Genomic DNA, 15295 nt, shown 5'->3' with positions numbered 1-15295 from the left:
GAAGTGGCTTGAAGTTCTACGGGAGGGGGGGTCCATTGCTAGTCCGCTAGGATAGTCAATAAGAACTCCTAAAGCTAGATCCTAGGTTCTAAGATTAGGAGACTAAGACCTCACTAAAAATGAGGTCAACAGAGATTTGCAGTAGTCTTCTCCTTGATGAAATTGTGGGCAACGAATCTTGACAGGGTTAATCGTATAACCCTCAGAACCTGTCGATCCAACAGATTACATTCCGCCTCATACATTTTTTCCGGCTTCTTTCTCAGTAACGGAAGATGAAATTTTTTCCCATAGAGGTAATCCTCTATTTGCATCATTTAGTAACCAAAATATATGTCATTAAACTCCTCGATCTCTGATGTCATCACTTCATCTCTGCCCATCGTTTTTCTTTAGATCTGAAACAATGTTTTGATACCAGTTATGAAAAAACGAAGGAAATAAATTGAAAAAACCGGATCAAGAAATTGCAAACCAGAAAATAACACACAGATTTACGTGATTCGGCTAATTTGCATACGTCCACGAAGCTGCAGAGGATTTTATTACTTCAAAAAATTACACCATCGAGCGTCTCGACGTTTACAAGAAAACTTTTTTTTCTCTCTCCATCCTCTCTCTCTATTACTCTCTCTCTTCATTGCTCTCTCTTAGCTCTCCACCGTAAGTTTTTCTTGTAAGTTTTGTCGAGCCAAGCTTAAGGAGCAAAGGTATTAAGCAGCAGAGAGGTTAAGAGGGTTTGGCTTAGCACTTATGACAGACCAAAAGAGGCTATTTAAAGAAAACGGGAGAAAGGTAGGTGGGAGAGAGGTAGGTGGGGTAGGTAAGTCACAGGCTTCACCTAACAGTCGGATGGTTGGACAACAATAGGACAGCGGGAAGGGCTTGCGGGGCTGTGGCGGTGATGGTGAATGGCAGGACAAGGGTAGAACAACAAAGGAAATGGTGGAGGGGTTAAGGCAGCGGAGGTGGCTGTTCGGACAGCAAAAGTAGCAAAGCAGGTGGTTGGGAGCAACAGCAACGGGAGAAGAGGGGGAAGGACATAGTTGGTGGTTGGATGGGGAAAACAAGATAAATATCCCAGCAAAAGAGAGCTACAACAAGAGCACCATTCCTCCCTTGGGAGAAGGTCGCTACCTCAGACGAGCTACAGCCAGAGAACCTCCTCGCCTTTGAATACAGCTTTGGAATGGTAAAACCAAGACGTTGTCTATCCAGAGAAAAAATAATTCAAAAACTAACTCTCAAATTCTAATACAACACATATATAAGAAATGACTAAAAATGAATCAAAGATAAAAGGAAAGAAAGTATAAAAAAAACGGGACTATTTCAACTCATCATCTCTCATCTCCGTGATAAACTTTCCCGTGGTACTGTAGCTGCTACAGTGGCGTGAGAAAACTGTGCGAGAAAGCTCCTGCATCATGGAGGTTCCATAGACATGCTTGACAATACCATTTTGAAGAACATTCGAAGATGATTTTCAATATTATGAAACTATTCTTTGTTTATTATATCTTTCATGTGATTGTTAATCCATTATGTAGCTTGAGATTTGGTGCTTTACTTTTGCACTGAGATTTTATGATTATTTGGGTTTGAAAAAAAAAATTCTATTTTTACATGTGATTTTATTATAACGGATCAAATTTTCTCCCCTTTCTCATGAACATAACTCATTTTGGGGTAGCCATTAAATTTTGGTATCTTCTTGCCGTGCTTGATCTCTTTGTTAATAGTTGATAGAATCATCTTATTCATTCCTAGTAAGCACTTCCGCAATAAAAATTTGAGGGTTTTCATAACAGCCACCGAAACATGTCATGACTATCAAACTCATCAAAGCTATTCTAATTTAAATTCAACCTCAAAGCCGACCTACTCTGCTCATTCAAAAATTTTCAATCACTTTTACACGCCAGTTTACAGAACAGACGAGATCAACAAATCCAATATAAGCTTCATTTCTATTACATTTGCACTCTCAGGGCAGCTATTCCATTTATCCCTGAACAATGAAAGATTTCGCAAAGCAACAGAAACAACATGCATTTTTGCATTAAAATATTTAAATGCAAAAACGCAATACTAGATTGCAACACAATAATTCACAACAAACATTCTCTTGAAATTTCACATGAAGTAAAAGAAACGTGACATTTTTCTTGAAAGCTGCAAATGCCTTTAAATTTTTGGAAAAAGATAAGTTGGTTCCCACATCTAGAACCGGTCCCACATTATTCAATGAAGCAGAAATTTATGGTCATCCTTGAACGCCAAATAAAAGCCAATAAGAACTTCAAATAAACCATCCAGTCAACTTATAATAATCAACGAATTTGGATTCTTTGCAAAAAAAACTCTCAAAAAAATCCAAGAAGGAAATTAATGATGCAAAAAAAGAAAAATAAAAAGACTAAGCCTACCTGTCATGAGCGCAATGTCTTGCAAAAGAGCTTTCTTTCCATCGCCAAATCCAGGACACTTAATAGCAGCAACATTTACTAATCCCCTCATCTTATTAAGAACCAAAGTAGCCAAAACTTCACTTGAGATGTCCTCAGCAATTATGAACAACGGAACGCTTAATTGTGTAACCTTTTCTAACAAAGGGATAATATCCTTAACATTCGTAACTTTCTGATCGGTTACAAGAACTTTAGCATTCTGAAGTTCCACTAGTGATTTATCATGGTTTGTGATAAAGTGTGGAGATAAATACCCCTTATCCACCTGCATATAAGACATTAAGTTGTCCCCAAAATATAACAAAGCAAATTAAACCTAACTTTGTGAGAATACCTTCATTCCCTCTTGAATTTCAATAACAGTATTAAAGCATGAAGATGATTCAATCAAAATAACACCATCGTGCCCTATCTGTTCAATAGCCTCAGCAATGAGGTTACCAATGAAGCCATCATTACCAGCAGAGATAGATGCAACAGCTGAAAAAAAAAACGGGGGCATTTATACACATATCACACAATTCTTACGTACTTACATCTCACACCAAAACTTTCATATTTCATAGCACTCAAATCTTTAATAGCACATAAAAATAGCACTATTACCAGGGACGGAACCAGGTAGGATTCAGGAGAGCAATTACACCTCCTCAAATTTAGATTTTTACTTACATGGGAGGGCAATTTAGACTTTTGTCCATCTTGAAATATCAATTTTGCCCCTCCCAAAATATCACTTTGTCCTTCGTTTCCCTAACCCATCTCACGTTGGGTCTAGGGGCCCACAAAAAAGAGACAGGTTCCGCCACTAACTATTACCACTTTTTAAAAGTGAAATATATATTTGCATGCATAAGTTTAAATCACCAACAAGCTATGTATGTAAACAAGAAAGATTAGGAGTGAGATACGTAAATGCATAAGAACTGTATGCTACGTATGTAAATTTCCCAAAAAAAAATTATGATTAATGAGAACAGCTATCATTTATACTTGCTTGCTCTACAAAAGTGACAAGATACCTTTTATATCCTCCTTCCCCCTAATAGGAATGGATTTACTCCTCAGTGTTTGAATCACTTCACTGACAGCTTTATCAATCCCTTTTTTCAAGGAAATTGGATTAGCACCGCATGAAATTGCTAATAACCCTAACTTAAAAATTTCTCGAGCCAAAATAATTGCAGTAGTCGTCCCATCACCAGCGGAATCATTAGTCTTGCATGCAACCTGACTAAGTGATGCATAAGAAAAGAAACAATGGAGCTATTCATACACCATAGATTATATTAAACTCATGGCGAAAAATATGGAGAAAATTATACCTCTTGGAGTAGCATTGCGCCAATATTTTCAAATGCATCAGAGAGTTCAATAGTTCTAGCAATGGTGACTCCATCATTAATAACTTTAGGAACTTCCTTTTCGTCAAGAACCACATTACGGCCTTCATGTCACGATTAATAAAGTTTACTGATCTGGAATAGTTATATAATCCCATAAATTATGATTTAAATCATTCATTGTTTGCAGGATTAATAACTATTTAAGCAAAATGCAGTGTGGGAACAGTCTGGTGTAAGTATTTTGTACTGTATGGAAGCATCCCTAGACTGAAAATATGAATAAGAAAAACATGAAAACCATAGGAGAACATCCTCTGAAGTCAGCATTGACATTCATCGACATGGCACGTAATTATGACAATATATTTATAAGCGTTAGAAGTGATATGAGGTACCAATGCCGGGCAAACGAGTGTAAGAATAAATTTTCAGAATTTATTTCTGAAAATAGAGAATAATTTGTTGAACATACTGTTTCTAAATGAAGAATTTATAAAGGTAATGATGAGATATCCAAAATCTTATTAATTAAAACTGTATTTATTCATGTGGTTGTGTTTACAGGTATCAGTGCCTTGTGTGAAATTTTGGCTATTCCTAGTCCACTGATCAAGAATATTAACATTTTTCCAACTACAGAACCTAAGCAAATTCTAAATGTACCCTTTTCCCTATTTGGAATTAGTCCCTCTGTTATGCAGAGATCTACATCGGTATGCCAATGGAAGAAAAACCTCACTTTGCATCACAACTCTATTAATATTGAAGGAATGGGACGTAAAAGGTGGAAAACCTAAGGCAAAATGGAAACTTCTTCAAAAGGATTCACACGGAAAATGGGATTCATAAAGCATACCAAATATGGTCGGGATGAGTCTGAGGAAGAAGATGATGATGAGTCCTAACGAGTACTAAAATTATATTTAGTACTTTGAGAATTTAAGCAATGTTGAAGGGTGTATAAACCTTGGGTGGTTGTGTCTAGTTTGATTTGTTCTAGCAAAAACCAATTTAAAGTATGTTATCGCTATTGCATGGCATGGCATGTTATTGCTATAATATATGATACGGATTCTCCGTTTGCCTTGCCCCAATGATAATAGGGATTGTTCATCTTTTTCATTGGTTGAGATTATGATGTTGTAATCCCTATTTTTCTCAATTGTACTGTGTGAAGCTCTGATCAGCGTAACGCCAGAGATGGTGGAAAGTTGGGCCAAACTTGCTGGATGTGACCTAGTGATTTAAAACAATTTAATTCCATCTCTCAATAATGGAAGAAAAAGAGTGCACCAAATGAGTGGAGAAATGTAACACCTTTGGGTCCCAAAGTAACGGAGACGGCATCTGCGAGCTTATCAATCCCGGCTAGCAGCGCTCTTCTGCAATCGTTATCAAAGAATATCCTCTTAGGACCTGCTGTAACGCAAAATCTTCGGTAGGGAGAAAGATTTCTGCCTGACTTGCGACTCCATTTCGTTTGCAGTTCCCTCTAAGAATGAATCCGCGGGATATAGTCAATAGTAGCTGGTAGAATGTGCAGAGCGAAAGGAAGGTAGGGGAGAAAAGGCTTACGAAGGAGATTAGGCTTCGGGAAGAGAAGGAAACCGAGGTGAAACAGTGAGACATCTCTCTCCGAAGATGACTGGAAGAAGGAGGCCGCTGCTCTATGCGTGTTGGACGTGGGAGCGAGGGTTTAAGACGGGCTTACTTTCAGTGGGCGGGTGGCACTGCAAGCAATTTTTTAGGAGCATTTTTTTTAATCTCCAAAAAATCATATTTACATGCTACCGCAACATTATCACCCTTCTACTTACAAAAATTAGGGGCTTTTACATACATACCGCCCAATTCGTATATTTATATATGAAATGCCTCAATTTTTATATTCAAGTGATTATCAATTGAATTTTTAGCATAACTTTAAAAATATTATTATTATTATTATTAAAGATGCACTTCTGCAGCTATAGAGTGATTACTTAGTATCTTAACTTTACACGAAAATCTAACACTCACTCGTGTGATTAAATAAAAGAAAGTATGAGGAGACTCCACAATTTATACATGGAAAACTCAAAAAAGGGAAAAAATTCATGAGTCATGTAACAGTTGAAATAATTCACTGTGATTTTTGAGTACACATATTCACTTTTCTTATGAATCAGAGAAAATAGAGTTACAAAAATGATTATTGTATATGTAAAACAGTGCTACATTGATTATAGTTGTTGTTTGGTTGTAGTTGTCCATGATAGTGGGTTATAAGGATTGTAGTTGATTGTTATTGAGGCAGCAGTCCGTTGTGAATGTTGTTGGCGGTGGTTATGATGTTATCTTGTCGTATAAGTTGTAGTTAAAAGTCATGATAGTAATTGGTTTTGTGAGCCACATATGGTTGACTAAGGAATGTTGCTTGGCCACAAAAGGCACAGTGAGAAGCAACATGTGTTGTGAGTCACGTAAGTCATAGTTAATCACATTGGTCATAATCAAAAGTTGTGATAAAGTCACTAGACCATACAAACCAGTGTTTTTGGTTCTTTTTAAAAACTCGTAATCATTGGTTTGTCTATTTATATGTTGACATATTATTTTCTTATTCGAATAAATCTCTCTCTTGAATCATACAGATGATTTGAGAGAGGAGATGAATCTAAAATAAAGATATACACAACAAATAGAGAGATCAAATTAAAAAAGAAACATGGAAATCTTATATAGTGGTAATCCTCATGTAATAAATTGAGAGTATTCATCTGAACAAAATCAATACAAAATACCTCGAAAACCAATATCCACAAAAAAAATTACATAAGTCACCCCTAACCAGAGAACCAAAAGAACATTTTGTTCTGGGGTCAAGGATCTCCCAAAGGGATGTATCCATTTAGTTAATTACATATTGGGGGAGACTCGAGAATACTCTCCTTAAAAGGAGTTTCACTTACATTATCATGAACTTAAAGAATAGTTACTTTGTATGGGAAAGCCCCGATACTTTTAAAACTCTCGTTAAGCCATGACAGAGTGTAAGTCTCTTACACCCCAAATGGGTAGCAGCTCATTAACATCAGAACCTACGAAATAACCAAAATCATCTCGATGGGGATATCTCTATACATCAGAGCTCGTTGGGGCATAATGGCAGAGTGTGAATCACCGTATCATATAAATGAGCGACAACTCCTCGATAATCAGACCATCTAGATGATATCAATAAAGTTGAATAAGTTATAGGGCTCAAATGGGCTCAACAAGAGGAAGGGTAGAGTGCTCTTATAAGAGTGAGGTAGTCATGTCAGGGTAATACAGACCCGTCATCCCAATTTACTAGGATCCTAAGTTTATCAGTTCGTGAAGGCAGACGACCTAACACATCTCAAGATCCCTCGTTAGCAATTTGTCAATTGCCTCGTCCATGGGGAATCTCAGCAGCCCTAAGGTCAAAAGAAGAAAATTCTATTTTATGATTATCAAGTGAAGCTCCAAGAGGTCAGATTTATACCAGCTGAAATGACAAAGATGATGTTGGAAATGAAGAGAATGGGAGGTTCAGCTACAAAATTGGAAACACTCACGACAAAATGACTTACCCCCTATCTAGGTCGAAGAACCTTCTAACGACCTATGTGTACTAGACAACCATCTAAGTTGAAATTAATGCTAGGCAAATCAGGTTGAAGAAGCACATGAGGTTTCTCCTTAGGACATGCTAATGTTGCAATTATCTTGGGCGATCATTAGATTTTGTGGAGACCCCATTGAAAGGGCTTAGGTGATATCCATGTTATGCAATCCATTTGAAATCCAGCCTGAAAGCTATGCAAAAAAGCAAAAACAAGTTTTTAAAAATCTCGACAATTTTAAACCTAAATCTTAATTTATCTTAATTTTTTTTAGAAATTTGCTAAAAATTTTACAAGTTTAAGGTCATAACAAGTCGAAATTGTAAATTTTGTAACATTCCAGATAAATCAGAAATAAATTGGGAAAATAATCCAAGTATGCAAACATGTAAGAAAAGAAAGAAAATAAGCCACATATGAAATAATAAAAGGTCGGTGTCGCTGGATCGACAACTTATCCCAGAAAGAGAAATGAGGTCGGACTTCACATATACATTTTCGGTCATAATTCTATACAATAATATAAAAATGTGAAATTAAGATACGGAACACAAACATTTGCTCCTAGTCCCCCGTCACGTGGTTCTCTCGTCAAACGTCTCAAAACTCAGGCTTGTTTCTTATTTCCATTGCAGAACTCTCTTGAGCACTCTAAGAAATACATCAAGAAAAGTAAAAACATGTATATGAGAAAGCCAAATAAGCATGCAATGTGTTTGAGTCATGCATTGTGAGGGAACTAAGCAGTGTCTGTAGAAGAGGGTAAATAATAATCATTAAGTTACTCCCTATTTTATTGTATATGTGTGTGTGCATATGTATGACATGGCCTCTGTAAAAGACCGTCCTAGTGTACTACCATAAATATTAAAACAAGCATACAAACACACCCAAAGCATAAAAGAAATGCATGACTAGAGCAAACAAGACGACAAAGAATAATAGTCATAGGTATAAAAAAATTATCTAGCACCATAATCCTAGCTCAACACTATAACTACTAAGAAGTGTCATAACCAGCTTTTAAGTGCTTAGAGTAAAGTCTCTGGGTATGTATGATTTTGACGGGGTAGCCAATTTACGTCACCTAAGATGGATTTCTAAAAAGTTAGTCTTATATATGACCAGCTTGCTACTTTCATAATTTAAAATTTAGGATGAATATAATAAATAGAAAAGTAATTTTCATATTTTAAAATAAGGTCATTAAATGAAGACCCGTAACATGTCAGATGACACAAGTTTGATCTATTTGATCCTTAATACAATCATATTTGTGTCAATTTGATTCTTTAACTCGCATTGCTCCCCGAGATCTACCCGACGAACAATGCTTGTTAAAACATCACAACCAACACAGGGTCGCTCACCTAGTTTGACTCGCTACCGAAGCATGCAAACAAATGCAAATGCAAGCAAGCATCACACAAGGTCCAACATCGTGGTTACTCAGATGGGGTATGAGCAAACACGAAGGAAGGTCTTCAAGCAATATGCAAATGACATAAATCAAATGCATACATAATGCACACTCAACGGGTTCAGAGGCTCTGACCTGGATTGAGTGAACAACATGAAAATGTTGTGGCAACCAAAAGGTGTCACGGGAGATGAAGAGCGTGTCCTCCTTTATGAAATTTCACATTCTATAAAGTAGTAGTTAGCCACCAATCATCGAAGGATTCGACTATCGAGTCCCAAAAGCATGTGATACACATGTGGTTGAAATACCGCGGGTGACGGTGCTCAAAGAGACACTTAATATGACATGTGTCAAAGACAGAGTAACATGCAAATGAGCTCATCAAAATGCACGTCAAAAAAATTTTCATGCACACATGTGTGAATACAGACCAAGTATTGCACAGTTATGCAAATGATGTGAATGCACATACAAAACATACAACATGCAAGTGATGTTGGTCGTTTGACCCATTGGGTCGACCAGAGTGGTCAACCCAAAACATCATAGCTAATGGGTCAGTCGAGTCGGGGCAGCCAATCGAACCCAAGCGATCGATCGACCGGGCCAAGGTTGTCGGTCGGACCAAAGTGGTCAGCAGGTCGAGTAGTGGTGGTCGATCAAACATAGGTGATTGGTCGATCAAACCGAGGTGGTCGGTCAAACCTAGGTGATCGGTCGACTGGGCCGGGGCGACCGACCAGACCTAAGTGATTGGTTGATAGAGCCAGGACAGTTGGTCAGACCTACGTGTTACACAGAACGTGCAAAAATGGAATGATATTCATCATGGCAAAGCATATGATGTCACACAAATGTTAATGCCCAATAGCAAGTTGTACCCATCATAGCGTTCTCACATATGTACTTAGGTTTCAACACATTGATATGCGACATAGCTGCCTCCGACTTTGGTGACAGGTGTAGGGAGTTTAGGGAATTTAGCCCTTAAATTCCTGGAAGGATAAATTCTCCATCATTTGTAGGATGAACTATCTGTAAAGCTTTTTTCATCCTACAAATCCCAAGTGCTCCAACCTCTGAATGGAAGGTTGAAACAACCAAAATAAGTAGAAATATAGATTCCAACCAAATTTGGGTTCAGGCTAAGGCTTTTGCAAGGATATCAATAAGATTCGTAAGGTTTTGTCCACAACTTATTCCTATCCTAGTGACTTCCTTTAGGAAAACAGCCACAAAGCCCTAATAATCTCTAACTCATTCCTAGGGCTAGCTAAAGAAAGGGAAACATGAGGGACATAGTGTATCACCTATGCGATAGTTAATGACGTCCCCCGTTGAGAAGGTGAAGCTCCCTTCGAGTAGGAGATGTGATGCTCTTCTCCTTCTCCCAGGTGTGAGAGGAAGCTCTCTCTATGTAAGAGATGATGACCTCTTAGCTTCTCAAAAGTCGAGTGGAAGCCCTCCTTTTAGAAGAAGGTGTCACTTTATTCGGGCTTGAAAACTTCTTTAAGCTCTCTCACCCTCTTTCGTAAATTGGAGGTGGAAGTGGATGAAGAAGATGAAGAAAACTAATTTTCTATTTTTTATTTTTTTATTTTTTGCTTGAGAAAATGGAGGGAGGAAGAAAAGAAGAAAGTGTTCTACTTTTCTTGATATTCTCTCCAAAACCCTCTCCTCTCTTTCAAGCTCTCTTCCGAGCCTTGCTTCTTTTTAGAAAGTATAAGAGAAAAGAAGAAGAAAAGAACGAAGAAGAACTTTTAACATAAGGGAGCAAGAAAAGCCTGGAAAGCAAGAAGGAAATGAGAAGGAAGAAGAAGAAGATATTTTCTCTTCACTTGAGCTCCTCTCTTCATAAAATCTCTTTCTCCTTCCAAAAATCTCTTCCTCTCAATTTAAAAATAGTGGAGTCTCCACTAAAAAATGAGCTTTCCCAACTCATTTTAGCTTGGTTAGTCACAACAACCAAAATTTTCTCCTGCGTACATTGGGCTTTGCTCCGATTCTTCTGCTCAACACAACTTGCTAAAATTTTTTTTTTGCAAAAGAATGGGCAACCCCTCCCTTAATTTGCTTTGATCCTTCCCATAAGAAGCCTAAGGACCATGCAGAAGTTTTTGTTATTGGTCCCCTTCCATTCGACTTCTAATAGGCGTGATGTAGCGGATTTTGACGGAGAGAAATAACTGGGCACTTTTGCGCTCAGACGGGCACAAAGGTGCCTGTCCCTCAGATTACACCATTTATTTGTTGGGCATAAAGACGACTATAGTGGCGTAGAAGTGGAGAGCTCTCGAGCACCCATAGACCAAAATAGTGACTAAAGATCGCTAATCGAGAGGTTGACGGAAAAGCCCCGCCATGGGTGCAAAAGTGCCCATAGGCAAGTTAGCACCTCTTAGGAGGCACTAAATTGATATATGGGCACTTTTGCATACAAGCCTCAAAGGGCTGGCTCATTTGCCTCTCGTGTATGCCCAGCTTCACGTGGATGGCATTTAATGGATCATTGGATTATCAGAGACTATCCAAGAGTGAAAATGGGTTCTCAAAGGGTACACCGTATTAGACGAAAATCGCTGCCCGGGGCTAAGTACGACCTGAAAAGTTCAAAACAAAATTTTGGGTATGGATGTCCGTATGAGGGCTTTTATTGATCCAGAAGATGCGAGGAACCATGCATCATTAATACATGACCCCATAACCCCACAATATTTTTGGTGCTGACAGACGTCAAGTTAGAATTGAAATTCATCTTTTTTTTCAAAATGCGCGTCGGAGAGTTTGATGACTCCCATTGGCCATCGAAGGTTCCAAATAGGCGGGTGTGTCCTCTAAACACCAAGATAGACATTAAATATGTCCTGTTTCAGAATTAACCTTGTTGCACGGTGAATTCTCTCGTGGTGTAGGGCTAAATTGAAATCAACCCTAGTTTTGTGCTCGAGGCGCATGTTGGATGGTCCATATGGATGTCATAGGTTACAAGAAGCTATAAACAGTCCTGTAGTACTCAAATATATACTGACAGAAAATGACATTCAAGAGTGATGTCAACAACCGATACTAGAGAAAAATTTGAAATTAGTATCTGATATTTGCGTCGATTTTGCATCTAATTCGTGTCGAATACTAGTATTTAGTACTTGTGTCGGATTTGGGGCAAAATTTTGACACAAATGTTAAACTCTAAATGTTGAATTGGGATGAAATTTGTATCGAATTTGAGTCAAAGAAGTCGACGTAAGCACGTACTCAATTTCATTGAATTATGTTCGACACAAATTTCATCACAAAAAATCGCAGTTAGATAATTGCACCAAATAATCTGACGCGACGCTAATGCCCTAATATACATTTCCCGCTCCTCAAGCCTCATTTCTTTTCACTTAATTCTGAAACCCTCTCTTACGACTTCCCCCTCTTCCGGTTTCGCCAATCTTCGACGAAACCTCGCTTATCTCCCTCCCCCTCCTGGTTTCTCTCAATACACCCACCTTCGTGAACAAACTTTCGCGATACAGTTACCATTAGAGCTAGCTGAGAAGACAACGATGGGATCGCAGCTCACTGAGACCACCAAAAATCTTACATTTGTCCCCTACTAGAAAGCATTTTGGATGATCAATCATTAAAAGTTGTAAACACTTTAGATATCTCGGGTCTATTATTCAAAGTGACTTTGATATAAATGAAAATGTTACTAGTGGAATTCAAGTTGGATGGAAATATTTGGGATTTGTAAATTTGCACTTCTCTCACTCTCTCTTGATATACTTGAGCTTTACTTATCAAGGCAATCGTTATTACTGATGTTAAACTTTGAAAAATTAAGTTTGACAAATTTAACTCCACCATGCTTAGCCAGTAAAAATTTTGTAAGAATTTGAACTTTTGAGTTTAAAAATTGTCCTCAAACTTGTTTTAGAATAACATGCTCTCTGAAGGAAGATATGCAAATAAGTCTTAAAAATGGATGAACTTCAACTGAGTTCATGCGTTGTTGTCCTTACAAGTCCCATTGAAAAAAGGAACTTTAAACTTCATTAGAAGTTTAAATTAAAGTTTCTAATGTGATGTTTGGGAAGGCATGCATACAAGCAGGATTTCATTTTATTTTATTTCAGTTTTATTTATCTTGCTTTTGATGCCAGAAAAATCTCGTCAAATATGCTTTCTTTCTATGAATTAGTCTTATTGTGTGATAAAAAATGTGTTATGTGTTTAGTTAAACAAATGTAGGTGGCAAGCTATGGTTAGCTGATACAGTTAAGTAGATGCAGTGAATAATGTTGGAAGGCTGCAGATAGTGGTTGCTCAGGCTGTATTTTTATTTTTTACATCAATGATTTTAAGAGGTATATATGGCTGATTCTTTTAGTGTTGAAGAGAGATGTCCAAATGACATTGTAGAATCTGAACTTTTGAGAACTTAGAAGAATATTTGTTACATCATGTTTTTTTTTTCATTGTTGGTATTCATTTGTGAAATAATTTTGCTTGTTGTTGTGATTGTTAATATTTGTTTTATTTTTGTGTAGGTAGTATGAATCAAAAAGTTCTTTTAAATTTTTTTTTATCGGTTGCATGTTTGTGTCGGATTAGCGTCGGCTTTCACAACGTTACGCAAAATTGTGTCTGATAATTTTTTACGCAAAATCCGACGGTAATCTGTGAAACTGTTTTGCGGCGTAATTCATAGATTGCAAGTCTTAAGTAAAAGTTATCGTTAAAAATTTTTGACGCAAATTTGACGAAAATTGAATTATAGACCCTTGTTTTACCATCAAAGTCCATTGCAATGCAAATCCGATGCAAATTGGATGAATCGACCAAAATATTGTTGGGTTTGCCTCAATTTTGCGTCAATTTTGTTCGACTCCAAATTTTATAATTCCTATTGTGCAGGTATTGAGGGTTGTGTGAGTCGTGGGTTATATAGATTGTAGTTAATCGTATAAGCTGTAGCGGAGAGCTATGATGTTGTCTTCGGGCCGCAGAAGCAGGAGTCGATAGTTCCACAAGAAATAAGCCATATATTTTTGTGGTTGGTCTTGTATGTTGTAGTGGTGGGCTGCAAGGAGAGAGCCTCAGGAATTCAGAGAAAATCCATCTTCTGGGTGTGTTGTTGCACCGTCTTCGGGAAGCATTATTGCTCCATATGTTGGGTGAATTGTTACACCGCCTTCAAGAAGCATCATCTTGCTATATTCGAGGGGCATTACTACATCATCATCAAGCTTTGTTAGTGTACTGTATTTGCAATTCATTGTTACACCCTTTCGGATGACGTATTGCTCCATATAGTGCTTTACAGTTTTCGAACATACATTGGGATTTTGAAATGCACAATGTCACTCCACAAGCGAATTCACTATAAGGAGCAAATGATAGTCAATTGACTAAAGAAGGGGGCAACTAGATTTGGCGGCAGCTGGTGGTTGTCGGAGGCGGTGGCTGTTGGCTCTTGGAGGAGGCGGCAGTGTCGGTGTTTGACGGTGGCTTTGGCCGGAGTTGGCCGATGGAGGTGGAGTATGGAGATGACCAACGCTGTTAGTCGGAGTTGGCTGACAAGCGATGTTTAACGATAGTCGACAGTGCAGGTGTGGAAGACGAACAATGGTGCGTGGATACAGGAGCAGAAGATGTTCACTTTTGATCGGCCGCCTCGAAGATATCTCATTGATTGGAAGTCGTGAAGCTTGATTCCACTATAAGTTTGTCAGATTCAACTATGCCCGAAAAGTTCCAAAAAAATGGTCCAATGACTTGATCGAGGCTTGATTTGACTTGAGTTGAACCGATTTCAGTATCGTTGGGTCTGTATCGTCAATGTCAGTTTGATTGTAAGTTTATCAAAATTAGAATTCTTAACGACTTTTAGTCAAAATTTGAACATTTATTCCTAAAAAATTGCCTCAAGATTTGTGCCTAATGATGGACATTTGTTCATTAAGTATCAATTATATTTTAAAAGCGAAGCATATATTTTCAAGTATAAGTATATGCGAGCAAGTGATATAAGTGTGAATGTTAAATTTTAGGGAAGCATATATAAATACGTCAAAATTGTGTGATATGCATGTTAATTTTCAATATATCCAAAATAAAATTTTATTTAATTACCTAAATATCCCTAAAAAGTAATTTCCAAACAAAACTATCATACTTGTTTGCAACTCAATGCCAGTAGAAAACTATTCTAAAGAGTCCATAAAGCTAAAAAACTTTCTATTTTACCCCACCATTAAAATACATATTAATTTTTTAATTGAACTGATTCAAGTCTCCCAAATTTGTAAATTTTCTGACAAAATTTACAAATTTATCCGAAAATAGTTTTTTTTATTTAAGTAAATACATTGTTCTACTATTACTTTTTATTATTGACCCAAGAAAATATTATCTATAAAATTTATGAGTAGC

The 15295-nt window shown here is 37.4% G+C and overlaps 1 protein-coding gene across 3 annotated transcripts in view; it reads right to left on the bottom strand.

Annotated features, from left to right (window-relative positions):
* LOC110028727 (ruBisCO large subunit-binding protein subunit alpha) overlaps positions 1-5523 on the bottom strand; it is a 40139-nt gene extending 34616 nt beyond the window's left edge. The window contains exons 1-6 of one of the 3 annotated variants that reach the window (XM_020730693.1): positions 5393-5523; positions 5135-5309; positions 3797-3918; positions 3494-3701; positions 2806-2951; positions 2430-2736 (exon numbers count right to left, since the gene is read on the bottom strand). In XM_020730693.1, coding sequence (XP_020586352.1) covers positions 2430-2736; positions 2806-2951; positions 3494-3701; positions 3797-3918; positions 5135-5309; positions 5393-5446 — 1012 coding nt within the window. In that variant the 5' untranslated portion in view covers positions 5447-5523. Of the gene's footprint in view, positions 1-2429; positions 2737-2805; positions 2952-3493; positions 3706-3796; positions 3950-5134; positions 5310-5392 lie in introns of those variants that run through there. The other 2 variants (XM_020730694.1, XM_020730695.1) reach the window with 2 other exon arrangements.
* Between the last annotated feature and the right edge of the window lie 9772 nt (positions 5524-15295).

Source organism: Phalaenopsis equestris, unplaced genomic scaffold, assembly GCF_001263595.1.
Source record: "Phalaenopsis equestris unplaced genomic scaffold, ASM126359v1 Scaffold000522, whole genome shotgun sequence".
In the NCBI taxonomy this organism is placed as follows: Eukaryota; Viridiplantae; Streptophyta; class Magnoliopsida; order Asparagales; family Orchidaceae; genus Phalaenopsis; species Phalaenopsis equestris.
The sequence above is the reverse complement of the archived record's forward strand: the minus strand, read 5'-3'. Positions and strand labels throughout refer to the sequence as shown.